This window comes from Kogia breviceps, chromosome 2 (genome assembly GCF_026419965.1).
Source record: "Kogia breviceps isolate mKogBre1 chromosome 2, mKogBre1 haplotype 1, whole genome shotgun sequence".
NCBI lineage: Eukaryota > Metazoa > Chordata > Mammalia > Artiodactyla > Physeteridae > Kogia > Kogia breviceps.
In genome coordinates, this window is record NC_081311.1 from 123838270 (window position 1) to 123866080 (window position 27811).

Consider the following 27811-nt stretch of genomic DNA (forward strand, 5'->3'; position numbering starts at 1 on the left):
CAGAGTCTTAACCACTGGATTGCCAGGGAGGTCCCTTCACTGTGATTAAAAAAAAAACTCAAATAGAAGACAGATAAAAGTAGGAGGGAAAAGAAAAATGATAAGGGAAGCAACTAATACTTATGTAGTACTTTACAGTTTATAAAGTGCTTTTATATCTACTCCATTTAATTCTGTGGAAACCTGAGAAGGGCATTTTATGTAATTCTGATAAATCTTAAAAATTATCATATATGCATAAAAAACAGAGCAGAGAGATGCTGGAGATTGGAAGATAAGCCGGTCAGGCATTAAACGACTGGGCCCTGGACCAAATTTGTGGCCATGACAGTGGATATGAAACCATAAAACTGAAGAAAAGTCAACAAGAGACAGAGTGATCCACTGAATATGGGGATGGACATAGAGAGCAAGAATCTGTTCAGACATCATACATTTAATTAAGAAGAAGGAAGGATAGCCACAATGAACAAATAAAATCTGGGAATTTTTTTTCGGGTGAAGAAAATTAACTTTGAATTTTTATTAAGTTAATTTTTTTTTAGTGATGGTAAAATGTCCAAGGTCAGATTCTTAGTTCTGAACTGAAGATAATGAATGAGAGAACAGGCTTAAACAGAGGTGACTGGGAATTGTGTGTGTGTCTGTTTTTTCCAAGTAGAGAATAGGATTGTACTAAGGAGTTGAACTCCAAAGGGCACCAGGCTAGAATGAGCTAGAAGGATACTCAGAAGAGCCTTTGTGCTTTATGAAGCACACAACACAGAGGTAGACAAGAGGAGAAGAGGATACCTGGTGGATCTGGTATCTTATGGTGCAAGTTCTTGCTTTAGGTGACAAGCTAGTCAAATGATCTCTATATCCCTTCCAATTCTACAGTTTTATGATTCTATGTAAAATTTTGTCCACACGTGTCTATGTAATATGTATATTCAAAGTGTTCCAGCTGAGAAAGCTAAAGCGTTTTTTTGACTGCAGATATAAAAGCAAGGTACCTAGATAATAAAATGATAGGTACAAAAATTTATGAACAGGAACAAAAAGTAACGTGTGCAAGGCCATTTGGTAAGATAGTAACAAGCTTAGGATAGAAATAGATCACTGTGGTTTTAGGCTGCACTGTGATTTTAGTCCCCAGTTCCCTTTTATAACTGCCTGGAAATGGCTGCATTAGTCTCTTAAGACCAGATCTGACTTACATAGTCAAAGGAGTTTGCTGCTTCCCTAACCAGGAAGTGAGCTGCATGTGCTGGGCACACTGCGGGTACCTGCCCCTAGGAAGGTCTAGTCTGTGAAAGCATCCTGGCTTGGGCAGTGTTTCAAACGCTGGGCTTTTGAGTCATTGTTTAGGCTTTTTAGCTCCTGCACACAGTAGGTCCATAGCCACAGTGGTGCATGTGGCTCCTGCCCAACTCTTTCTCATTATATATGAGCATGAAGTTGAGCTCTCGGACAGAGTTTCCCCCTCAGCTCTGTGTCACTGCAGAGTGGAAATGACCTATCACAGTAACATTGAGCTATAGCTATAGCTTCAGCAGTGTGGTTTTAGCTGTGGAAAATAACGGTTCCTTCCCCAGTACTCATGCCAGCAACACATGTGGTAGCCCAGATTCGCTGGTACACCACTAAGAACAATGCTGAATTTTCCATGTTGAAGTATTTTCCAGGAATAGGTATAAAACTAGGGAAGAGTATATTCTATGTGGTAGGTAGCAAGGGCATGGTTAGTGCTTTGGTAAAAGATAATCATCTTTTGGTTCCTTGCATGCTTGTTCTTGATTGTTTGATGTTATAGCATGTCAGGACAAATTTGTTTATTTGGACAGATTCACTGAGTCTGATTCTCCCTGAACTTGGGGAATGCATGTCCTATAGACCATGGGGGAAAAACTGTTTCTGTATTTCTCTCATATTCTTGTTTGAAATCTAACATTTACTTGGCTTTGGGGAAAAAAATCTAGCCTGGTAATGAGCCTCCATGTGACAGAGGTGGACACATCCCAGAGACAACCAGAGAACAGTTAGGGATTGCTGCAGTCCAGCCTGGTAAATGCCAGAGATTGCACCTTGCCTTGTTAAACATAAGAACTGAAGGAAAGTCTTTTTTCTTTTTTCCTACCTTGTAAACTGGTGGAGAGCTCTTTTCTGTATAGAGAAAACTATTCTGTCTCTGAATAGTGTGACTTCATCTTCATGGAGAGATTGCAGATGAGTTGTTCTTTATATAGTGTGGTTGACTTCTAACAATCTTGCAAGACATTTTACTATTAGAAATCCATTTGTTTGCTTCTTCAAGTTTTGGATTTTAAGAATTTATTGTCTTTCATTTCTCCAAAGAAGACATACAGATGGCCAAGAAGCACATGAAAAGCTGCTCAACATAACTAATTATTAGAGAAATGCAAATCAAAACTACAATGAGGTATCATTTCACACCAGTTAGAGTGGGCATCCTCAGAAAATCTACAAACAACAAATGCTGGAGAGGGTGTTGAGAAAAGGAAACCCTCTTGCACTGTTGGTGGGAATGTAAATTGATACAGCCACTATGGAGAACAGTATGGAGGTTCCTTAAAAAACTAAAAATAGAATTACCATATGATCCAGCAATCCCACTATTGGACATATACCCAAAGAAAACCATACTTCAAAAAGACACATGCACCCCAATGTTCATTGCAGCACTGTTTACAATAGCCAGGTCATGGAAGCAACCTAAATGCCCATCGACAGATGAATGGATAAAGAAGATGTGGTACATATATACAACAGAGTATTACTCAGCCATAAAAAGGAACGAAATTGGGTCATTTGTTGAGAAGTGGATGGATCTAGAGACTGTCATACAGAGTGAAGTAAGTCAGAAAGAGAAAAACAAATATCATATATTAGCGCATATATGTGGAACCTAGAGAAATGGTACAGATGAACCAGTTTGCAGGGCAGAAATTGAGACACAGATGTAGAGAACAAATGTATGGATACCAAGAGGGGAAAGCCGCCAGGGGTGGGGGTGGGGGTGGGATGAATTGGGCGATAGGGATTGACATGTATACACTGATGTGTATAAAATTGATGATGAATAAGAACCTGCTGTATAAAAAGTAAAATTAAATTTAAAAATTAAAAAAAAATATTTGTAGAAATAAAGAGGCTGTTTCTCTAGCCCAGTAGTTGTCACACTTTTGGCCTCAGGACTCCTTTTTACATCCTTACAAATTACTGAAGACCCCCCAAAGTTTTTGTTAATGCAAGTTATGCATTGGTATTTACTATATTAGAAATTAAAATAAAATTTTGATAAACTTTTAATTTCATTTAAAATAACATAATAAACTCATTATGTGTTAACTTTTTCTATTAAAAAAACCCTGCTCTCTAAAACTTAAAAAAAGAAACCAGTAATCAGTGAGAATAGTGGTTGTCTTAGTCATCTCAGGCTTCCATAACAAAATACCATGCACAGGATGGCTTAAACAACAAATTTATTTTCTGACAGTTATAGAGGAAAGTCCCCATGCCAGCATGGCAGTCTTCCTGGCTTTCAGATGGTCACCTTCTATCTGTGTGCTTAGATGGCCTTTTCTAGGTGTGTCTGTGTAAAGGGAGATCTCTCTTCCTCTTCTTATAAGGCCACCTATCGCATCGGATTAGGGCCCCACCCTTATGACCTCATTTAACCTTACTTACCTCCTAAAAGCCCTATTTCCAAATAGAGTTGAATTGAGGGTTAGGGCTTTAACATGAATTTTATGGATACACAATTCAGTCTATAGTAGTGGCATTATTTTATATTTTTATACATCTTTTAGAGTCTAGCTTAATAAAAGGTAGCTACATGCTCATGTCTGCTTTTACATTTAGTCACTTGTGTTGTTTTGGTTGAAGTAGTCAGAGAAAATCCAGCCCCATGAAAATATGCAGATGGAGAAGGAATTATTTTAAACAGCATTTTCAGATAATAATGGATATTCATTTTTGATACTATACTACAGAAACATTGGATAAGTAGTAGTTTCTTAAAAGTGAGTTGCAAAGTAGAATCTGAAACCGTATTAATGAACTTCTTACACTCTCTTACATTAAAATTTGTTTGCTTATCTTCCACTTTGTTGAATGTATGCATAATTTTGTAACAATATGCAATAGTCACTTGGAAAATAGCAATTCACTGAATTATCCAGATCATCTAAATATCGACACATTTCATAATGCAGTAGTTTTAAAAATCACATTCGTTATTATTGCCACCAATCTTATCAGAAAAGTCTTTAAATATTAGGAAGCTGTGTTAAGCTCATGGCGGATACAAGTTTTTCAAATTCTCATTTTTTCTTGAAAACTTAATTTTTATCATTGGAAACAAATATTGTCAATTGTTTCCTTTAAAGTAGAAGGTTCATTTCATTGAGTTTTGAAGAAAATAACAGCCAGGTATATGAGTCTAAATATTTAGTCAGTCATTCTTTCAAACAAAAACGAAAAAGTGGCTAGTTAATCTTGCAACTAGAATAATTACAGAAGTGCTTTCCCTCAAGACAACCATATGTTTATATGCAGCAAAAGTGCTTTATGCAGGGATCTCATTTCCTCATATAGAATATTAAAAAGGTGTGTATTCAGGGGTTATGATTTAATATAATTAATACTTTTTAATTGCATTATTAAGGGTATTCTTAAGTGAAACTGGCTTTTTAAAAAAAACAACTGAGGGACTTCCCTGGTGTTCCAGTGGTTAAGACTCCATGCTTCCAGTGAAGGGGATGCTGGTTTGATCCCTGGTCAGGGAACTAAGATCCCACATGATGAGCGGTGCAGCCAAAATATAAAAAAATATTTTTTTTAATTTTAAAAATTAAAAAAATAAACAATAACTGAGAATGCATGGCTGTGATGAATAGTGATTACTGATATAATTTGGTGCTACTGCCTTGATTTGTTTTAAGGCACCAGTAGTTTTATTCACCTCCCATTGCTTTTGCACCACCAGTGCAAATGTTAACTCTGTGAAAAAGGCAAGTAACATCTTAGTATTATTATAAAAATAGTTTTGATCTCACAGACCCTGTCATGGGGTGTCAGGGGCCCTCAGGGTTCAAACACTCCACTTTAAGAACTGCTGCCCCAGTCTGTTGTCTGCTGTCACCTTGGGCTGGGTGGAGGTGGTTACAGGAAGCTAAGAGCAGGGTCCTCCTGTTGAAGACCCAGAATTGGGGAAGAGCACAGAAGAAAGTAGAAGAGATGTGAAATGCGAGTTAGGAGGGAGCAGTGGACAAACTTCAGGCATTTTCCTATTTGTGGACTGAGGTCTTTGATCTAGCAAACAAAGAGTCCTTGTCTTCAAGGGCTCTGAATTCTTAGCACATCTTTGTTTGATTGAATTTGATTTGTCATGATTCATAGCATGGGTTGACGTTTGCCTCCTGAGCAGGTCCCAAGGTCTGTGGTGGGAATGCCACAGGATTTACACAGCTCCTACCATGTGCTGTTGCTGTGGTTTAGTGAACACGTGATGACCACTAGAAATGTGTCATTGTGTTCCCTCCCTTGCCTTGCTTGACCAAATTGAGTATGTGTTCAAAGGGCAAAGTGGAGAGGAAAAAATGAATGTAATAAAGCAGTGTTAAATAGACCTTTTTCTGCTGTTGAGGGATCTGACTGGCAAGTTGTCCCAGAGATGACTGAAGGCCTTCATCATTTACCAATTTAAAAAACAGCCTTTTTTGAATAACTAGAAGGTATTTTGGCCTTTCTGTAGGAATAGAAGCCTTGTAAGAATCTGTATCCTTACTGATGACCAAGAGATGTGAGTCTTGCAGTGAAGCCAGAGAGATTCAAGTCCAACATTAGGAATATTTCCGAAAGAGGTCACTGATGAGGAATTGTATTGTGGAGCCTTACTCTCTAGAATTTAATGAAGGCCATCCTTTTTTAAGGGGAGTGATAAAAATGCATTTCTCATTTAAGGTGTGGTGTGTCAACAAGTTATCCTCTGGGGATGTTACTAGCCTTTTGCTTCTATGTCAGGATTCTTTATTCGGTACAGCAAAGTATATTCATGGGAAGTAAAACAGTCATCTGGATGCTTTGTGTACCTGATGCCAAACATCTGGATATTTGGAAACATCTGGAAAAGTAACTGAAGTTTTCATGAGGGTGTTTAGCATTATGTGGACGAAGCCTCTGGTTCATAACCAGATGTCTGCCAGCCCAAGATTGTTACAAATGTTTTATTAGTTTATGAGGGAGGAGGCTGGATCCATTGTAGAATACATTATTGTTTAGCTTTTGCTAGTTTTTATTTCAGCGGAGTGAGATCAGGTTGTTTTGTTTTCAGAATGCTTCAATCTGATGAACATTTCCGCTTTTAAATCCCAAGGAGACGGGGGAGCCAGCAGCAGGTCGGAGTGGTCGGCCTCTGTCACGGCAGCCACCCAGTGTCTGTGTTTGAAATGTCTAGTCACCTCAGGGGAAACGATCATAGACCCCGACAACCACAGAACACCCCAGAAAAGTGGTTTTGTTGAGCCACCATGGCGTCAGTAACCCATAGACTGCTGGTGCTCTTGATAGAAGGTAAAAGATGCTTTTCCCTAGGACTAACGGTGCAATAACTGTTTACTTCATGTGGCCCCCCAAAAGACGGAACTTTTGTTCCCTGGCAGGCCCTGAGAGGGGTAGTCTAATCAGTTATAATAGACTGTGCCTTTAAAACGGTGCCTTCCTGAAGGGAGCCCTGTGGATCATAGGGGCCTATTGTGAGAAGAGAAAAAGAAAGTATTGAGGCAGGCGCCAGGCAACAGCGCAAGAAGGAAACACTTAAGTGAGGGGCCTTTAATTTTTATGTAAGTAACCCTGAAGCATATTTTATAGCCACCTCGTAAGTCAGGCCTCAGTCTGGCTGCAGACTTTGTGTGGTACCCTGGGAGCTGTTGCTGGGAGAAGCCAAAGACAGTCACTGACCTTGAAGGGGACGGAGAGATGGCTGAAGGATGGCAGTCTGTTGTTCATTTCAACATCTGGCTAGCAAGATAATGCTCTTTATTACAAGGCTTTTGTAAAACCATCTTTTCTCGGTTGTTAGCCTTTAGGGAAATCATCCCCTAAACTCTGCCCACCTTTAGAGATGCTTTAAGCCACTGCCTCTTTTGCATCCAGAGCCTCCGGTTTATCCAAATGGTTTGGGACACTGGTCAGAAATATCTTTCACAGATGTTGGAGAACAGGGTTGAGTTGTTTTTTCGCAGGAGCTGTGCTTTTGCTTCAGCTCTCCTCGAAGTGAAAATGTATCTTGCTTGCCTTGGGTGTGGCCCGTTTTATCTGGGCAGGGCAAGATTTATCCACTTCACAAGCAGAGTGAGCCAAGATGCCGTGAGATAGTGCTTTGCCCTTCAAGCTTGGTACTCAGGGCCTGCAGAGCCGAGTGCATCTCTCTAAATTTGCTTTGTGTAGAGCTTCCAGGCCAGTCTGCTTGGGAATATCATGTTACATTGCCATGACTAGATTAGAATTTTAGAGCTTCAAGATACCGAGTGAGAGAATTTTTTTTCAAACTTTTATGAGCAATGAAAACATTCAATGAATCTTTATTGTCCCCCAGAAGAAATCTTACCAGGCAACTCAGTATAATAATGCAGAATTGGATGAATGAGGAGAGAAGTCTCGAGACCTTTATCTGTGCTTTTCCTGCCCCTGCCAGGACCCCCATCCCTGGCACGCCCCCATCCTTGGAACCCCCAACACTTTCCTCTGTAACCCTTACAGCTTCCTAGAAAAGGGTTTCACAAACAACAGTATAATCTAAGGTTCTCAAATCAATGGATGTGAAAACTAGGGAAGTTCATGGAATTGCCCAAGCTCACAGTGTGGTAATGGTGGTACTGTGACTTGTAACCTAGGTTTTATGGTCCCCTGTTTAATACTCCACATAGACTCATTTCTGCCTTCATATCCCATCACCCCCACCAGTGTTAGAGCTTAAAGGTGCAAAGAGGGCTGGATGTGTTAGGCAGGACCCCACAGGGATGGGTAGATGGGTTCCTGTGTTTGCAGACAAGTGGTCCAGGATTGATCCCAACCTGAGTGTTTTCACTTGACATACTGTTAATTAGGGTCAGTGAATTTATTCACACGAGACTGATTTATAAATGATTTATACATGAAGGTGCCTCTTAAGTTTACAGTAGAATATATGCTTTTCCAAAGCATATACTTCTTTCTGCCTTGTTGACTTCATTTCTGGTGGCCCTGGCTGTGGAAGTCTAATTCCTGATGCAGTAGGCTTCTCTCCAGTCTCTGCTCAGCCTTCTATGGCTGTGTCTCTTAAATTCACTCCCTACCCTCCCTACTCCAGTGATATAGGAGTTTGTTACTGATATAGGAAACCAATGTCAAAGCTAGTGGGGGAATGAGAAATACCAGTGAAGAGAAAAGTCAAGAAATGACAGGTTTCAATTGCAATAGTACAGTTGTTTTACTTGAAAGTTATCAGATCATATATTGTCTGGTCTTTGTTGGCAGATGGAAGTTTTATGCAGCGGTTTATAATGTACACTAATATATACATGCAAACATGCTCCTGGCTCTCCTGTACGTTTGATGAAGGCCTTGAGAACACCCCCCCGAAGGCCATTGTGTAGATTCGGAAAATAATTGGGGATCAGTGTCTTGTTCCTTTCATCCTCATCAGATTTTCTAAATGAAGCCTTTTCAAAGGAGAGAAGAGGCATGTTCAGCCATGATGATCTTATTTGAAACAAGTGTGCAGGGGTGGTCCAGATGTGAGCTGTATGAGCTAGGACAACTTTCCTTTGATGTGGGACACGACTTTTACCAACCTTCCCCAAACACATCTTCCCATTTCCTGTGGGATTGTAGTATACTCTGGTTTAATGATTGCTAAAGTAACACAGAAACAAATATGAATCTTGTTCATATGCTTCCTTTTTTTTTTTTTCCCCCAGCAGAAATGAAGGGGGCCCTGGGAATCCATGCTCTTCCTGTAGAACAGTGTCAGAAAGTACCACCCTGAATTCATGAGATTGAGCAGTCTAAACCTTTACAGAGAAGGGCTTGGTGGAACTGATAGGAGGGACCTTTCTAGTTCTTAACAGTGGATGAGGAGAGGGGTCAGTCTTTCATAGTTTCCCCAAGCTGGCATCTATGTTGGCGACGTGTTGTTTTATGTATTTGAATCCTTTTCACCAAGTTCCTAGGAGCTGTAAATTGGAAGACATTGAAGTCTATTATTTTTAAAGATTCAAGGTATTTAATACTGTGTTTCATAGCACATGTTCTCAGCATGCATTTGTCTGTTGACGGAATGAGGAATTTCTAAAGAAAGGCATATATTCAAGGCTCCTCTTAATGTCTATTTCAGTCCTGTCTATCAGGCTAGTACTATGACTTTTGGGATCTTAATTCAGCTTAAAATCAATCTAATATTGCTTGTTCTGGAGTTGATGCCATCTCTTTCTATTAACATTCTGAGTAGTTTTGTTGTTGCCCACATGTGCTTTCCTCGGCTATATAAAATCCACTTTCCTTATGTCCTGGACACAATCCCTGATTATTCGGGAGTTACCTTATTATTCATTGTACCTGTGCAGGGACAGTGGGCCAGTCCCTGCTGCATTCCTATGACACCCAGTTATAGTAGCTATATTTCTTTTTTGTGTAGTTAAATTGGAAGTTGAATGAGCTGTGGAGTTTGTAGCTATCCAGTTTACAGTTGGTAGTCAGAAAGGCTGAGGGTTAAATCAGCTAGTCTAATATTGTATAAGCCATTGGTTTCTAAATGCTGGTCCAACAAATCTGAGTCTTATTTTATTTTTATGTCGGGGGTAGAAGTTTATTAATTTATTTATTTTTGCTGTGTTGGGTCTTCGTTTCTGTGCGAGGGCTTTCTCTAGTTGTGGCAAGCGGGGCCTACTCTTCATCGCGGTACACGGGCCTCTCACTATGGCGGCCTCTCTTGTTGCGGAGCACAGGCTCCAGATGTGCAGGCTCAGTAGTTGTGGCTCACGGGCCCAATTGCTCCGCGGCATGTGGGATCTTCCTGGACCAGGGCTTGAACCCGTGTCCCCTGCATCGGCAGGTGGATTCTTAACCACTGTGCCACCTGGTAAGTCCCTGATTGCGGTTTTTAGTATATGTGCTGCCGAAGCGAGCACTGATTGCGGTTTTTAATAATAACATTTTCCATCTCTGTTGGTGTCTCAGATAATTCTGGAGTGCTTTTACTATCATCTTGAATATGTTTATCTGAACATTCTGGGCTGTGTGAGGGAAGGAACATCAGGCTGGCAGTTGGGGACCTGGTTCTAACCTCTGTGTGGATGTTTCATCAAGTTGGAGATATTTGATCTGTCTGGGTGTCAGTCTCATTCATAAATTGAGGGCCGTAGACTCCCCAGGGTACTTGGCAGGTTTCTTTACAGTCTATTATAACTGATTCTTTGATTTGGAAGGCTTTGCCCTCCTAGAAATTGTCTTCATCGTCACTGCTCACTGATGGCCGCCGCCTCTCCTGGTTCAGTGAGTACCTAGCTGCTCAACAGAACATTAATCCCAGCCTGCTTCTCAGGAGAGCTGGTAGCTGTCCCCACATCCAGAGCCACCTCTTGTCCTTTCTCCTGTCACTACCCACCTCCCAAAACAGACTGAAGTAAATTGTCCTGATGGGAAACAAATTCTTATGTTGAGGTTTCTCTTAAAGGAAATTTAGGTTGTAATTCTAACCTTTTCTATACCAAGCCTTGCCGGTTTTCACCCATTGGGCTTTTTTTTTGCAGGCTAGAGACACGTATGCCTTTGGGCACAAGATGTGACTGATGTCATGGTCTGGGGAGCTGGTCCTGCACTTCCGTGCCCCATTCAACAAGCCTTTTTTTCCAGGAACTTGTGCATATTTTCCAGAGGGGCTGGTGGGCCCCGGGGCTGAACATGCATCCTTTAAATCTCTGGTTCTCAGCTTTTGCAGAGCATCAGAATGGTCTGTAGTGCTTTGCAAATGTACCAGCCCATGTCACCCCAGCTCCACCTGGGCCTCCTGCATTGGGCTCTCTGGGGTGGGATTGGACACACATGTCTTTTAAAGGCTTTCCTTTAAGCTCTGCCTTCTGGAGCCTCCTTCCCTTCCTCCAGACCTGGCCCATGCACTGTTCCTATCTTTTCTAATTATTTTTTGTTTAGGTGGGTATAGATAAATGGGGAGTTGTCATCAGAATATAGTAAACTGTGGGGCTTCCCTGGTGGCGCAGTGGTTGAGAGTCCGCCTGCCGATGTGGGAGACGCGGGTTCGTGCCCTGGTCCGGGAAGAGCCCACATGCCACAGAGCGGCTGGGCCCGTGAGCCATGGCCGCTGAGCCTGCGCGTCCGGAGCCTGTGCTCCGCAATGGGAGAGGCCACAACAGTGGGAGGCCCGCGTACTGCAATAACAACAACAAAGAATATAATAAACTGTGGTCTGAATCGGTTGAGAAGATTAAGTCGCTTTGAGACCAGAAGTCCTTCAAAGGTGGGAGCTGCACCTTAGCATTCCCAGCACACGGTTAAGGCACAGGAACCACTACTAAAAACTGACTTGTAGTCAGGTCTGAGGCTTCTTGTTTCGCTCTAAAACATCATGGGGGAGTAGTAGTAAGTCATTCACCCTTTCGTTAAGAGTATTTTTTTCTTTAAAAATATTTTTTTTTGAAGTATAGTTGATTTACAATGTTGTGTTAGTTTCTACTGTACAGCAAAGTGACTCAGTTATTTATATATACATACACACACATTCTTTTTCATATTCTTTTCCATTATGGTTTATCACTGGGTATTGAATATAGCAGATGCAAACTACTATACATAGGATGGGTAAACAACAAGGTCCTACTGTGTAGCACAGGGAACTATATTCAATATCCGGTGATAAACCATAATGGAAAAGAATATTTTAACATAATTTCTTGTTTATCTTCTATTCAGTGCAATTCAACAAATATTGAGAATTTACAACGTGCTAAGCGTAGGTTTAGATGCTGAGGATAGAGTAAGGAACAAAACATAAAATTCCTACCTTCATTGGACATTCTCTTCACCAAAATGTGTGTGTACACACACACACAGACACACACACACACACACACACACACACACACACAGAATTTAACATGACAGAATTAAATGGCTGCATTATAACATTATGAAATATCATTTTAGGAGAAATCTTTAGGATTTAGGATTGGCCTGAGTATTCCTAAGACCACAAAGGGAATCAGAAAATTTTGTTAATTATGTGAAACCTGGATTAAATTCACAAAAAATGTTAGGACCAGAGACTGTGTCTTACTAACATAACAAGGAGCCCACGGGTGTCCGGGTAAATACTTTCTGAAGGTGGAATGAATCAACCAATGGGTTTAGGACTTTGCTCCAAAAAAGGTAGACAAGGACACTGAAAGAATTAAAGTTCATCCTTTGATTTTGGGGGGGCATAAGTCTCCAGAGAGTCGTTATTTGGTGCAAATCTTTCTTTGACTCTGTGTTCTTAACTCCATGTATTTAATTCCACGTATAACCAGAATACCTTGTGGCTCTGGAGTTCACAGTATTTTATCTGCTTATTTCACCTGTTCAGCAAAAGCATTAATTCAAGCTGAATGTGTGAATTTCAGGCCTCTGGAGTGCTGCTTTACAAATTACTGCAAATTTCTGTATCCACCTTGAATGGGTTAGATAGTCTCCCAGAGTTTTTGTGTTGTCGTTTATGCTTAAAATTATTTGATTTGGTTAGACATGATACGAACATTTTGAATCTGCTTCTCAAATAATTTAAATACAAAGTTATTAAAATCTTTTAGCATGTCTGTTTCAAAAGTACTTTTGTAAAAAGGAAAAGTATGGTCTTTTTTTTTTTTTTTTCTTTGTAACCATAAGCAACATTCTGGGATTCTGAATGCCAGCTAGAAAGATTGGTGGGACAAACAAAGATGACCAGTGAAAAAAGAGCACATTCAGTATGGATTTCAAAATAGCAAGAGAACATGCAAGAGAAACCAAGGGTGAGCTTTGGTCCTGGCTCACTTTCCTATTTGTGTGTTAATTATAGGAAGAGAAGTAAATAGCCTGCGAGAGAGGGGAAAAAAAAAAAGATGTTCTGGAAATAATTATTAATGCTAAAATTTCTGCATCTAATTTTGGAGTGCTTATGTTTGGAATTTCACGCGCACAATGACAATGTGTGTTTCAGGTTTGTGGAGAAAAACAGCGCTTTGAGAAGTTGATGGAACATTTCAGAAATGAGGACAATAACATAGATTTTATGGTGAGTTATTTCAGTACTACCTTCAATAAAGCAAACTCAGTTTTTAGCAGTTGTTTCCTAAATCCATTTATATTTATATATTATACATACATATGTATTATATGTTATAAAGGATAGGAAACCGAGTATAATATGCTAAAGATCCAACTTAGACTTGCTCTTTTAATCTGTATTTTACCTTTATGGCATTTATCTGCAGTTTTATTCTTTATGTATGCACTATAGTAAAGGCCCAAAGTACTGATTACAGTACTCTTGTTGACCCTTGAACAATGTGGAGGGTTAGGGGCGCTGACCTTCCCTAGGGTGGAAAACCCATCTGTTAACTTACAGTTGGCTGTCTGCTTACACGGTTCCGTGTCCCCACATTCAACCAACTGTGAATCGTGTAGTACCTAGTATTTGCTATTGAAAAAAATTCGTGTGTGAGTGGACCCACACAGTTCAAACCCATGTTGTTCAAGGGTCAACTGTATTTATAGCAAAGGGTGAAGCCATGCATTTGCGAAAAGGAAGTTAACACCTGGCGCAAATGCCTGCAAGAGCCAGCTTTAGCTGTCAATAGTGCTCATAAGAATCCTTAAAGTAGAAACCAAGAATGTTAACCATTCTGCCTTCTGCACACCCCAGCCAGTGGTTTTATCTGGACTGTATTCTCAAAGACTGAAGTGCTTTGGTTTGTAGAACTGATGGTATATATTCCCCAAATTAATACATAGCAGTGATTTTTTTTTTCCTCTCTTGATTTCCTGCTCTAGTAATTCTGTGAGGGTGTGATCATACTGCAGGTCTCCTTAGCAGGGTAAATCACACGCAAAAATGTGTGATTCAGAGCTTCCGTGGTGGCGCAGTGGTTGAGAGTCCGCCTGCCGATGCAGGGGACACAGGTTCGTGCCCCGGTCCGGGAAGATCCCACATGCCGTGTAGTGGCTGGGCCCGTGAGCCATGGCTGCTGGGCCTGTGGGTCCAGAGCCTGTGCTCCGCAACGGGAGAGGCCACAACAAGTGAGAGGCCCGCATACCGCGCGCGCGCGCACACACACACACACACACACACACACACACACACACACACACAAAAGGGTGATTCAGCAGCAAGACTGTCATCTTCAGGTACAAAAAGCAAAAGGAGTTTGAGCACTTCTGAATCTATGCACCTAAATCTTAATCCTGGACTGAAAGTGGAATCCACTGTAGAGAATTTCCAGAGCCAGATTACCCTTGAATACACCCAGGTCTGCTTTCTTTGACCTAATTCAGTTGACCTTGGAAACTTCTGGACCCAGGAGATTCTTTACTTGGGCTTAATTTCCCAGATCCCTTCTAGCCTGGAGCAGATATTCTGTTCATTTCTTCTGTCATCAAGTCTTCTAAAACATGTGCTTAGGATGCCAGGCAGTTTTCATTTGAATTGCTTCAGTGATTATAAATCATGGAACATAGCTTTGCAGATTTCTAACGCTTTTATATGAAAAATATTTTCTGGGTCCTCAAATTTTATATACTTCCTAGTCCTCAGCCCCTTTCCAAATCAGTATCGGCTGAAATCGTTTATAGAACTTTTCTGTTCCATAAAGCATATGTATACATACTTTTTCAAAAGGTAAAATATAAATTTGAAACAAGGAATACTTTTACATTGACTTTTTAGTTCTTGTCATTGGGATTTTTTGGAGAGTTTAGGGCTAACATTTGCACTGGTGACAAATATGTAAAGAAGTCATGCCCTGGCTCACCTGACCAGGATCTTTCCTCTGCCTTCATAGGGGGAAGTTATTTGTTCCTTTAGAGCTGACATTGCAAACTGGAGCCTCCCAGGCTGAAGCCAACATACATACAGGCTTGTGAGTTTAGTATGACAGTGATGTCCTTCCATTAAAAAATTTGAAAATTGTGCCTTAAATTACAGATTTCTGATTTTCCTGAGAACTAAAAAGTTCTGGTAACGCGAGGTCCCTGTTCGTAGAGTATCAGCTGCTGGAGCCAAGTTGTCCCTATTCCTTAAGTCTGAAGATAGCCTTTCCAGTTTGTCACAGTCCACACCATTCCCTATTGTATTACACATGGGCCACTTCACTCATTTATCATACCTACCAGATCTCTCTGCCATTTGAGTTTCTACTGAAATTATAATGATGTTAAGCCCTTTACAACACCTGCACTGTTGACAAATGAGAGCATATTTCCTGTCGGTTCATTTATTCCTATGAACATGCATTGGAGAATCTTATTTAGAGGCTTTAGTATATGGATATACTATATGTGTGCTCGAGTCATGTGCCATCTAGCAAATAGTTGCCTCTTTGGCATAGTATAACACTCAATAGATCACTTAGACCTGCTTTAGAAGAGAAATGGAAAGATGCCAAAATCTAGCCATATTGGTTTTTTCCAGAAAATGAGGCTTTTCATAAACTGTCTTGGGAATGCAATTAAGTTGCACAACTTCCCTAACAACGTATTCCATGTAAAACATAATATAAATGCTTCAAATGTAGCACAAGACCTTTCTATGTATTTATTTATTTTTTTTGTGGGCAAAAGAAAACAAAAAAGTGACAGAATCTTTTTTTAGCTTATTGAGCCATAGCACCTGACATAATTTTTTAGTAAATGGTGATAGATTCCTCATGTAACCTAGAGAGTTTACACATCTTCCACAGATACCCAATGGATAACATATACTCAAAGAAGAATCTAACTCGAGAAAAACAATTTAAACAAGATAAAAAAAAAAAAGTGGGGCTTGGGGGAGAGAGGAAGAGCAAGGCAGTTTTTAGAGTAAGTGTGCATGTGGGTCCCACAGTCATGCCTCCTTGCAAGTCTCTGGGTAACCATAGAGTGAAAGCATTAGTGAGATATTTTAACTGTAAATAAACTGACTGTCCCTATTGAAAACAAAATAGATACGTTAAACTCTGTTCTGTTATTTACTAAGCTGGGGACTGGTTTTCTCTGTGGCAGATCAGAGCCACTGATGCAGTTGTGGGGAGAATGTAGCAAATCCAAGGCTTTTATGGAATAGAAACTGGTTGATTGTTTAAAATGGAAAGATGGGTCAAAAGCTCTGTTACTGGGCTTCCCTGGTGGCGCAGTGGTTGAGAGTCCGCCTGCCGATGCAGGGGACACAGGTTCGTGCCCCGGTCCGGGAGGATCCCACATGCAGCGGAGCGGCTGGGCCCGTGAGCCGTGGATGCTGGGCCTGCGCGTCCGGAGCCTGTGCTCCGCGACGGGAGAGGCCACAACAGTGAGAGGCCCGCGTACTGAAAAAAAAAAAAAAAAAAAAAAAAAAAAACTCTGTTACTGTCCTGTTGGTAAGGCAGGGCCCACAGTAAAATTTTAGAAGTGATTACCTTGTGGTGTGATTACAGGTGATTTAAATGTTCTCCGTTGTAATAATTATCACATTTCTACAATGTACTGGTAATAACTGAGTGTGTTCTATATGCCTATAAGACTTTTTAAAAACAGCTTTACTGAGATACAATTAACATACCATCCAACTTACACATCTGAAGTGCTCAGTTCAGTGTATTTTTAGCGTATTTCTAGGGTTGTGCAATCATCACTACAATCTAATTTAGAACATTTTGTTGCCTCCTCCCCCTGCCCCTAGAGAATTCCTGTACCCATTAGCGGTCATTTTTCCTACCCCCAGTCCTAGGCAACTGCTAACCTACTGTTTGTCTCTATAGATATTCCCATTCTGGATATTTCACATGAATGGAATCACATTTTTGTAATCCATCAGTTCATGGACATTGGGGGTTTTTCCCCCTACTTTTTGGTTATTATGAATAATGCTACTATGAACATTTGTGTACAAATTTTTATGCAGATGTATGTTTTCATTTCTCTTGGGTATATTCCTAGGAGTGGGATTGCAGGGTCACACAGTAACTGTGAATAACATTTTAAGGAACTATCAAGCTTTTCAAAGTGGCTGCACTATTTTATATACACTTGTTATTATCTTTCTTTTTTTTTTTTTTTTTTTTTTTTGTGGTACGCGGGCCTCTCACTGTTGTGGCCTCTCCCATTGCGGAGCACAGGCTCCGGATGCGCAGGCTCAGTGGCCATGGCTAACGGGCCCAGCTGCTCCGCGGTATGTGGGATCTTCCCGGACCGGGGCACGAACCCGTGTCCCCTGCATCAGCAGGCGGATTCTCAACCACTGCGCCACCAGGGATATCTTTCTTTTTGATGATAGCATCTTAGTGGATATGAAGTGATATCTTATTGTGGTACCTCTATAACTTTTGAATTTTTAAAATTGTAAAATATTTTTAAAGACCCAATGAAACAAAGGAAAAGGAAATTGGTAAGTGAGCTTAGATTTGTGAAATTGAAAATATATGACTATGATTAAAGTGAGAAAACAAGTTTGGCGCTCATCTAACCTGTTGACAATTTCATTTTAGGTGGCCTCTATGCAGTTTATTAATATTGTAGTCCATTCAGTAGAAGACATGAATTTCAGAGTTCACCTCCAATATGAATTTACCAAGTTAGGCCTGGATGAATACTTGGATGTAAGTATAGCTGTGACCTTTAGTTCCATTATGAGACTTGCTTTATTGCCTGCCCTCAAAGATGCACTTCCATAATGACCAAAGAACACTTAAGGCTCCATGCAATCAGGTGCTGTAGTGCTAGTTGAAAGAACCAATCTGAGTGATGTGATCTGCCAGAGAAGCTGGATTCTTGCATATCTCCTAGGGCCTTATGTCGTCTTCTGCCAGCAACCTTTTAGTACTGGAGTCAAATAACCTCTTAGAGCCTTGCTACAGCTTTCCTCTGCTTTTGAGCTCTGTCTGGGTCAAGTCTCACTGTACCCTTCATCCGGGCTGTTGGGCAATATGCATTCTTAGTTACTCTGTGGACACCATCTGGACAGGGAAAGTCAAACCAAGACTGCTGTAGAGTGATGAATAAATGCTTGGAGCATCAAAAAATAATGAGGAAGTGGACACTAGAGACTTCCTCATGTAGCTGTTAAATTCTGCTTAAAGTGTTGTGTTTTTAGAAATTCTGCTTTTAATTCTTGAGAGAAGAGAGATCTAAAGTTTCTCTTTCTCTTGCTCCCTTGCGGAAGTGCTCAGCCAGTTCCCTGAACTTCTTTGCCTAAAAAACAAAGTTGATGTGAAAATCATAAACAGACTTAAGTAGCTGTGTGTGCACAGGATGTGCCCTTGTCTTTTGACTCTGGTAGTTTTGTTTTCCCTTCTGTGTAGGGAATGATCCACTTGAATTGGAAAGGCCACTAGTAATAGGGCAAGAATTGTTGACCTCAATTTCAAGCCTGTTGCTAACAGTGAAGAAAATAGAAGTACTTCCCTTGAACATCTCCAGAGTTCACCTGCCCATCTCCCTTTCGAGTGAAGCCTGGGATTACACAGGCGGTACCCTCAGTGTATTGCAGAGTGGAGTTGCAGAGTTGGTTACTCTTGAGCTCATGGCCTTGTTTATCAGACCAGCTGGGCTGCCCTCAAGTAGACTGGCCTAATGTTGTCTAAAGACTCTACTCAGGTGGAGCCATGGAAGATTTCCATTGAAAAGTTTGTTTGAATTGCTTTCCTATTTAAAGAATAACTAATATCTTTGACAGAATATTGTATTCAACGGTTTGTTCCTGCTTTGAAATCAGGGTTCCTCTCTTCTCTTTCTCCACATGCCCTGAGAGTAGCAATATTTGAATGAAAGTTGGTTGTATTCCTAATGGGGTTTTAGGTTCAGTTTTGTTGTGGCTGCACAGAGCTCATTTCAGGCGCCAGGATACAATGACAGGTAGTAACATCAGCGCCTGTTACTCACTGTGAATCTTGTGAAAAATCCCGCTAAGCTGCTGCTTCATGTTCTTTTCTAGGCTTTGCCCTTGTTCAGAAATTTTTTTTCGGTTCTGACTCATAAACTAAGATGGAACATACTCTCTTCAAGACAGCTAAGATGTAGAATTCTAGATTAGACCTAGGAGAAAATCTTTTTTCCTGAGAATTTATTTGTAGAGTAGAATTCCTCTTAAAATTTTGATTTTTTCCAAAAACTCTGTATTTCTCTAACTTCCTGGTCTGTTGGTTCCGGACTTTGATAGAAGAGGTTAGAAGAATAATAACATAAGCATATAATATATAAATGCTTCATTAGTTTACAAAAACCCAACCTTGTAAGTCATCATTGACTTGTTCAGTAAATGTTTATTGGCATCATCCATGTGCCAGATATTATTCTAGCCACTCATCTGCTCCCCAGGGAAAGACATGACTTTATGCTACTTGTAAGGATTGACTGATTTACTTGACCTCTAATTTTACCTTATATCTAGTTGACTTCCTTTGGGATGCCTGGCCCTAGAATACAGTGAATGGGGGAGAGGTTCCTGATCTGTGCTTTGGGAGCCCTGAGCTTCTCATGTTGGGGGAGTGTCTTAGCCAAGTAATTATGGGGGATGGGTTCTAGGAACTAGTGCTAAAATAATCCCCGAGTCTAATATACTCTATCAGTGTCTTCCTCGGCTCCCATGTACCCCTCACCCTCAACTGGAACTGCCATCACTACCCAGGCAAGATACCACCCACTCTAATCTCCTCTACCACACAAATACCCCTCAAGTTTTATGTTACTTGTGACTGTTGTTCCCTTTTGATTTTTCTGTTATCTTGATTTCACCTGCATCAAAAATGTTTTAGGTTGAAATATATCTGCATGGGGAATATATCTACAGGAAGGATTAGGGAGGAAATGTGTGTATATTTGGGAGAGGGTAAGCACCAGAAAGTAATCTGATGGTACCCTCTTAGATGGCTACTCCAGAGTTCTCTTAAGGAGAATGAGATACAAAACCCTCTCTTGGGGGACTTCCCTGGTGGTCTAGTGGTTAAGGCTCCGTGCTTCCAATGCAAGGGGCCCGGGCTCCATAGCTGGTTGGGGAATTAAGATCCCACATGCCTCGTGATGTGGCCATAAAAAAAACAACCAACCAACCAACAAAAACCCCTCTTGGAAGGAACAAACAAAAACATGTAGGCTCTTGGGTAATTTTGTTGTGTTTCCACAGATATGCTAACACCACGTTCTCCTGCATTTTGATTTTTAGAAGCTGAAACATACTGAGAGTGACAAGCTGCAGGTACAGATTCAGGCTTACCTGGACAATGTGTTTGATGTGGGAGCTCTGCTGGAAGATGCAGAAACCAAGAATGCAGCTTTGGAGAGGGTGGAAGAACTGGAAGAAAACATCTCTCATGTAAGTACCTCTCAGAAAAAGAAAAATGACTAATGTTTCAGCTAGGTGCAAGGCAGAACAGATGTTAGCTTTTATGGCAGTGAACGAAAGGATTTGGAGTCTAGGAATGAGATGCAACTTGAGCTAGAGAGCGATCAGAAGCTATTCTGGGCTCTTTCAATGAAGGCAGGTATGTTACTTACAACTAAGTGGAACCCGTTGCCTTCGTTCACTGCTCAGTTTCTGCTGCGACCAGATTTCCTGGCCACCTTAGTTATAAGCACAGGAGAGTTAGAAGATTGGCATTACATGAAGAGAAATGCAACTAAGATATGTCAGTTTGGTGAAGTATCTTCTTCTGAATGTGAGTCATCTTGTACCAAATGTGTCTGTGCAGTCTGTGGACGGGCTGATCTAGTGTCCTCGTGATGCGGGTCTTCACTTTCCTGCCTCATGGGTACTCAAGTTCTAAATAGCTTCATCTCAATGGTAGCATTTTCAAGGAAATCGGCAAGTTTTCCCATATATCCTCTTCTTTCAAGAAGTGTCCTTTCAGTATAATGAACAGGAATATGGTGTGTCTTAAAACCCAAACATTGTGAGGACTACATCCTTTTACTAAATTCTGATTGAAAGTGTCCTTAATTGTGAAAGGAATTGTCTCTTTTTGGAGGGATGTGGTTTTTCTCTTTGAACGGTCCATTTATTTTTCTCTGCATTTTCTTAGTTAAGAGTATTACTTGAGCTTAATGTCCTTCCTCTTTTCCCATCAGTCTGAAAAGGGACATCTTCATGGCTTGTGGTTTAGCCAAGTTACCAAAACCCCTCCCTTTGTAAGTGCTGTGCTGACTTAGTTGGTACCTGCTTAGGGAGAGCATTTATAGGCTCTTCCTTTTTCTCTTTTTGTCTCTTCCCTTAAAATATTTATATTATATTCTGAACTTGGTCAGCGTAAATCTCCACTCTTCCTCCTCACCTTGCCTCCCAGATTTTCTTTATGTGTGATTATTCTCAGTGAGATGTAAGAAATCAGAAGTTGCCCAATTTTAGAGCCTTATGTGAAAAGTAACTTTCACTCATGTCTCACCCCATCTTTCTCTGAAGCCTTATTAGCTGGCATTGCATGACCATACTTACATAACCTGCTATTGTAGTAACCACCTGTTTATTTGAACTACCCCTCCAAAATGACTTTTATTATTTGGATAGTTTGAGTCAAAACAAGCAGTAGTATTTTTTCAACTGGTGACTTATAACAACAAAACCAAGTTTTCTGGGTCAACAGTTTTCAAAAGCTTTTGCCTAATGGCCTTCTCTTAGGGAGGGAAAGGTGACTTGTCCTCCTCCCTCACCTCCTATTCTCTACCTTTGCTGGCCCCTGCAGAAATGGAGAAAGATACACTGTGTATGTCAAAACACTAAGGAGCTGACTTATGGTTTTTATTAAGGATCCCTTGTAAATGATTTCCTCTTAGAAACAAGTATGTATTCAGCACCATCTTATAAATATTAACATTTTCAGAAAACAACTTGGGGAACACATGCAGGACTCTGATGGGCCCCTAGTGGTCTCTGAGCTACGCTTTCTGAAAAACCAAGGACCTGATGAGAATGATCCTTTGTTGTGACACATCTTCCCTTTCAAAACTTTATACAGTTGTCAGAAAAACTGCAAGACACGGAGAATGAAGCCATGTCCAAGATCGTGGAACTGGAAAAACAGCTCATGCAGAGGAACAAGGAGCTGGATGTTGTTCGGGTAAGTGTGATGATGGTAGCCACCCCAGGTGGGCATTGCAGGGAATGTGCTCTAGCTTTAGCCTAGTAGATAGGACCCACATATGTTCACAGCAGAGGGAGGCATGGATGCGGCATGTTTACTGGAACCATTTCAGAGGTGAAACTCAAATGAAAAGTACACATAGTTAGGGTATATCTTCACATGTGTGTGCAGTCAAATGCTGGGGCTTCATTACTTCCTTATCACAGGTTTTGGGAGCAACAGTATTTTCCCATCTGGATGAGTCTGAGTGAATTCTGTGGATCACCCATTTAGTTGGAAATAAAAGCACAGCATGGATTTAATTCATGCCACTTATTTATTTTTCTTAGGACTTGGACTTCTTTGTATTTCTTTGCTTTGCTTCTGCTTGAAACCAGATTTGGTAGTTGCAATGGAAACGGTGAATCACAACATAGACAAGACCTACTGGCATTCACCAAAAAAAAAAAAAAAAAAGAGAGAGAGAAAGAAAAAAGTCAAAAGCAAAATCAATCCATTTTATTATCAGATAATTCCAGCTATTTTGTTTGGCTTTAGCATTGTTTTACCTTACAGGTCAGGTATTTATGGAGTGCCATCCATGTGCTTGAACATAAAAACACCAAAATGCCTGGAGGGCTTTTAGGCAAATGGCTTGCCTTTACACGACCGTTAATTATATGTGGCACATTTTATGTGATGGTTATCATGTCTGTTGCTTGATATTCTGACAGGTCCTACAGTTAACTCTAGGAAATTTATTTTCTGGCAGTCCATCTCTAGGAAATTTATTTTCTGGCAGTCCATTGAGACAGAGTTGTCGCATATGGACTCAATTCAAGTTCAGACTCTCAGATTGTTAATAATAGACAGGGTGTGAAGAGTGTTTCCCTACCTGCTGGAGGTTTGTGGTGAGAGATCACGTGTGTAAGGCCCAGCAAGTGAGTTCCATAAAATCCTTCCACTGGAACCTCTGTGGACCCCTTATAAAAGGAACCAGGACAGCCTTTGAATTGAAAATTGTAACTTCTTTGTTCTCTGCTAAGAACCTAGACAGAAATAAGGAATTAGTGAAGGGAAACATTGGCCTGTTTTGGAAAATGTTACAACAGTTGCCGTCCTGAGCTTGGTCAGGGGGGCATTGTGAAGGCCAGAGAAATCCATTCAAAACAGTCAGCCCGGGCTTCCCTGGTGGCGCAGTGGTTGAGAGTCCGCCTGCCGATGCAGGGGACACGGGTTCGTGCCCCGGTCCGGGAGGATCCCACATATCGCAGAGCAGCCGGGCCCGTGAGCCATGGCCGCTGGGCCTGTGCATCCGGAGCCTGTGCTCTGCAACGGGAGAGGCCACAGCAATGAGAGGCCCGCGGTAAAAAAAAAAAAAAAAAAAAAAAACAATCAGCCCCTGGTTGCTCATGAGTGGATTATTCCATGATTTGCAGATTTTTAATCCCAGTCTGACTTCTGTCCAAGTCTGATTTAGGGACCTTTTGTCTACTGTTAGCTGATATGTATCTAGGAGTAACAAATGAATTTTAACAAAAGTAAATTTAACAAAAGAAAACATGCTGCACCACCAGAATACCCTCAGGATATTCCAAAGTCAGCTATAAAATTATTTTTGGGTCATCTCTGCCCTGTTCCTCTTCACCTGTGGGAAAACTGACTTAGCTGTATTTATTAATGGAAAGAATTACCTCAACAGTAACAACTGCTAGAATGTATTGCATGCATTACCAGTGAACACTTGATAATGAATGGGACTTTATAAGTTCTGGCTGAGTTCCATAGAATTCCTATATATATATATATTTTGAGTATCCTTTTTCTTTTTTCCTTTTTTTTTTTGTTATTTTCTTTATCCTCAATTTTCCAATGTAACGGTAATAGGCACGAATGTCACGTGAAGACCAACTCTTGACCACGGGCTTTTTTGCAGGAAATCTACAAAGATGCAAATACCCAGGTTCACACATTAAGGAAAATGGTCAAAGAGAAAGAAGAAGCCATTCAAAGACAGTCTACCCTAGAAAAAAAGATTCATGAGCTGGAGAAACAGGGGACCATTAAAATTCAGAAGAAAGGGGATGGGGACATCGCCATCCTGCCGGTCGTGGCTTCTGGAACATTGCCCACGGGGTCCGAAGTGGCGGTGGGTGACTTTGTGGGGCCAGTGACGGGGGCCACCTCCTCGGGACCCTTGCCCCCTCCTCCCCCGCCACTGCCTCTGTCGTCAGACACACCTGAAGCAGGTAGGAAGCCTTGGCAAGAGAGCTGAGGTAGAGCATTGGGATATCTGTACTTCTTCTTTAACCTACGGTTCATCTATGTCCTTTGTCTGTTTCTGTTGGCATGTTCTTTTATTGATTGACTCCAAGAACTTTTACCTTTTGAGATGAAGGGTATACGTCTTCATTTCACACATGGCACAGAATGCTCCGCATTTGTCACCGAGGACATTTTTATAGTCTTTGGGGGAAAAACCCTTTGTCCTCCTCAGTGTTTGTTTTCAGGTCCTTTATGTACACATGGCATATTGCAGGAAAAACCGTTCCCCTGTTTTCAAAGTCGATTTGTTTCTTTTCTTTTGCTAGCGCGAAATGGTCCAGCCACGCCGCCTATGCCCCCTCCCCCTCCCCCTCCCCCGCCTCCCCCTCCCCCGCCTCCCCCTCCGCCCCCGCCTCCTCTCCCAGGTCCTGCTGCTGAGACTGTGCCGGCTCCCCCTTTGCCCCCCCCTCCTCCCTCTGCACCCCCGCTGCCCGGGACGTCTTCACCCACAGTGGTTTTCAACTCAGGATTAGCAGGTAAGAGCGCAGATTTAAGACCCAGATATTTTATACAAATACTCAATTGTCTGACCTCCAGAGGGTCCAGGCCATTCTTTCAAAGTCCAGGTCTCTTGCAAAATCACATGTGTCTCCTCTTAATATAAGAACATTCCTGCTAATGCAGCCAGTAAAGGGGAAATTGTGCACAGGAGGCATTTTTCTTTCAGTAGCCTTTGTCACTCTTTCCCTGACAGGAAGTTCTGATTTCACACCGTCTTCCTACCTTTTCTCTCCCCACCTAGAGAAGGGAAGAGAGACAGGTTACCTTCTTAGGGATCAGTGCATTTTCATGGGTTCAGCAAACATGACAGTCCAAGCTCTGACACAGCGTGCTTTCAGTGCTTATGGCTCTTTTCTTTGAAGGTATTTTTGATGGCATCTATAAAAGGGGAAAATGCCTCTCTGTGTTAATTGCTTGATGTAGGCTTCCAGGCATTTCTTCCGAGCATTTGAGGGCATCACAATTCACTACAGTGGAATTAAGCTTCAAAGGGAAGCATTGCCACCAGCAGTACCTTCTTGCCTTGAAATGCTCCACTGCCCAGGATAGAATGCGGCATCCCTCCCTCCAGAAATAAAACAAGGCGGGTGTGGGTGAGAGGAAGAGAGTTTCTCTAATGTCTTGAAATATAAGTTCTTATTTTTGACTCACGAAAATGAATTTTTACTCTTTTCTAAAATACTGCAAGCCCGTTTTCCCGGTCACGGAGTGTTTCCCTGGTGTTTGGAATTGCTCTGAGCTTTGCCAAGCCGTTCCTGTGACGTCAGATAATTCTGCTTCCTCAACCATTTCAGTCCCTTCATGAGGTTTCTTATTTCTGTTGAACTAGCACTCTAATGGTCTCATTTCCAAGGCTGCAGTGATTTTCAGAGCCTTTTGCCCAAAGTGTAAATGATGGTCTCAGCTGTAAACGATCTCCCAGTCTCCATCTCTTAGCGTGTCCATCCCATCAGCAGCTTTACCAGCCAGTCATTAGGACTAATTTATCCTGGTGACTGAAGCCCTTTTCGATACCAGTAAACCACCTGTAACAAACATGTTCCACATCAGATCTGTGGTGTTTACTTCCACCCCAGCTCCTATAAAACTGTCAAACAAGATGCCTGTTCAAAGTCATGTTGGCAGTAAACCAATGACTTACTTCGACCTTTCAAGGTCTCCCTCCTCTACGCTTTCTTCTAGAACTTGTATTACTTCTGAAGGACAAAAGTTAAAGGAGTGTCATCATGAAACTGTTGGATTTTGAAATGTAAACAAACAGAAAACCTCTTAAGGAGACCTAGGAATCTGTTACATCAACAGGCTGTTTTCAGTGATAGTGTCATTGTCATGTGCACCTGGGCCCACTGATGAGGCTTTCCGTGTAGCCCCCCCAGGAGTGCTCACCATGAGCGCGTCTCTCCTTTGGTCCTGCTTCCTTTCTGTCTGACAAAACCTAATGTGCAATACGGCCTCTACTTCCGTTCACCGGGGCTCCGACTTGGACCTCAGAACTGCCTTGGCGGAGAGAAGAGCCAAGAGTCTCAGATGTGCACGTCCAGCACTCCCTTCTGAACGAGTCTTGGCCTCTCTGGTTAAATTTTTTGCCTGGGTTCTTCCTCCTACTTAATCTTTACAATTTGTTGGCTCCAATGATTGCCTCAGTTTTACAGTGTGAAACTCTGTGTTCAGCTGATCCCTCACTGCTCCCTTCAGGATTCCTACATTTGCAAATTGTCCCCTTTATGTCTTATGCAATTTGAAGGACTGTACGTGGGACTGAAGAAACTCCTCTTCAGTGCTGTAAGCGTCCATTCAACAATTTCAAGATGTTGTGTTTTACAAGACATAAGGATTATAAGATCCTTACGAGTCTTTGATAGCTTGAGATCAGGCAGTTTCTACAAGGCCTTTAATCTCTTTTCATTACTCATCCTTAATTCGGCCGTTAATACTTAGTGGTTGTAACCCATTTTGTGAGATGCTTTGTCAGTGTATTAAGTAACACTCTCTCTCTGGAACCAAGAGGCCAGACAGCGTCAGGATGTCCCCATAGAGCCAAAAGACAGCTAAGATGACATGCCAAGGGCCCCCCAGGAAGCCAAAAACCTGTGACATCACTAGACCCCTAGATCCACAGGCAACTGGATATCTTACCTCTTCAGCAGGCAATGAGCAAGTGTCTACTTTGTGACCAAGTCAGGGGACCAGGAGGAGGTCCCCTGAGTTTATCTTGTGGACTTTTCTTTGCATTTTATACAGAATATATTAGTAGTGTGAAATGTGCATTTGAAGTGTAAGACGTACCTCCTCAAATCTGTTAGACCAACCTGGTTCCCATTCCCTGGTCAGGTCATCAATGACAGACCCCTGGGTAGTCTGTAACCTTTGCTGTTTCTCTTTGGAAGAATATGCTTTGGAACTTCACAGTGAGAATTGGGACTTCAGCTGATTATTTTTTCATTAAAAAAACTTGTTTTTATCTTACGGAATACCTAGCACAGGTCAATATGGCTCTTTGGCAGCACTATAATGAAATCATTTTTCCCCCTTTTCTAAAAAAGAGTTATTTTTTTAAAATAAAATAATAAGGGCGTCTTTAAGGCAGGTCTGAATGGAAATGAATTTTTGGCTCTGTGCTGCCTTGTGAAATGTGTCCCAGAAGCATGGATTCTCTGCTAAGAGTGTGTGGACTGCTGAGCCGCTGAATGCTA

The 27811-nt window shown here is 41.4% G+C and overlaps 1 protein-coding gene across 11 annotated transcripts in view; it reads left to right on the forward strand.

The window, feature by feature from the left end:
- The window catches only part of FMNL2 (formin like 2), a 308926-nt gene that overhangs the window by 258153 nt on the left and 22962 nt on the right, over positions 1 to 27811 (forward strand). For all 11 annotated transcript variants that reach the window (XM_059052274.2, XM_059052276.2, XM_067026043.1 and 8 more), the window contains 6 exons: positions 13235 to 13309; positions 17730 to 17840; positions 20402 to 20551; positions 22188 to 22289; positions 24229 to 24541; positions 24884 to 25093. In XM_059052274.2, the coding sequence (XP_058908257.1) occupies positions 13235 to 13309; positions 17730 to 17840; positions 20402 to 20551; positions 22188 to 22289; positions 24229 to 24541; positions 24884 to 25093 (961 nt within the window). The remainder of the gene's footprint in view (positions 1 to 13234; positions 13310 to 17729; positions 17841 to 20401; positions 20552 to 22187; positions 22290 to 24228; positions 24542 to 24883; positions 25094 to 27811) is intronic.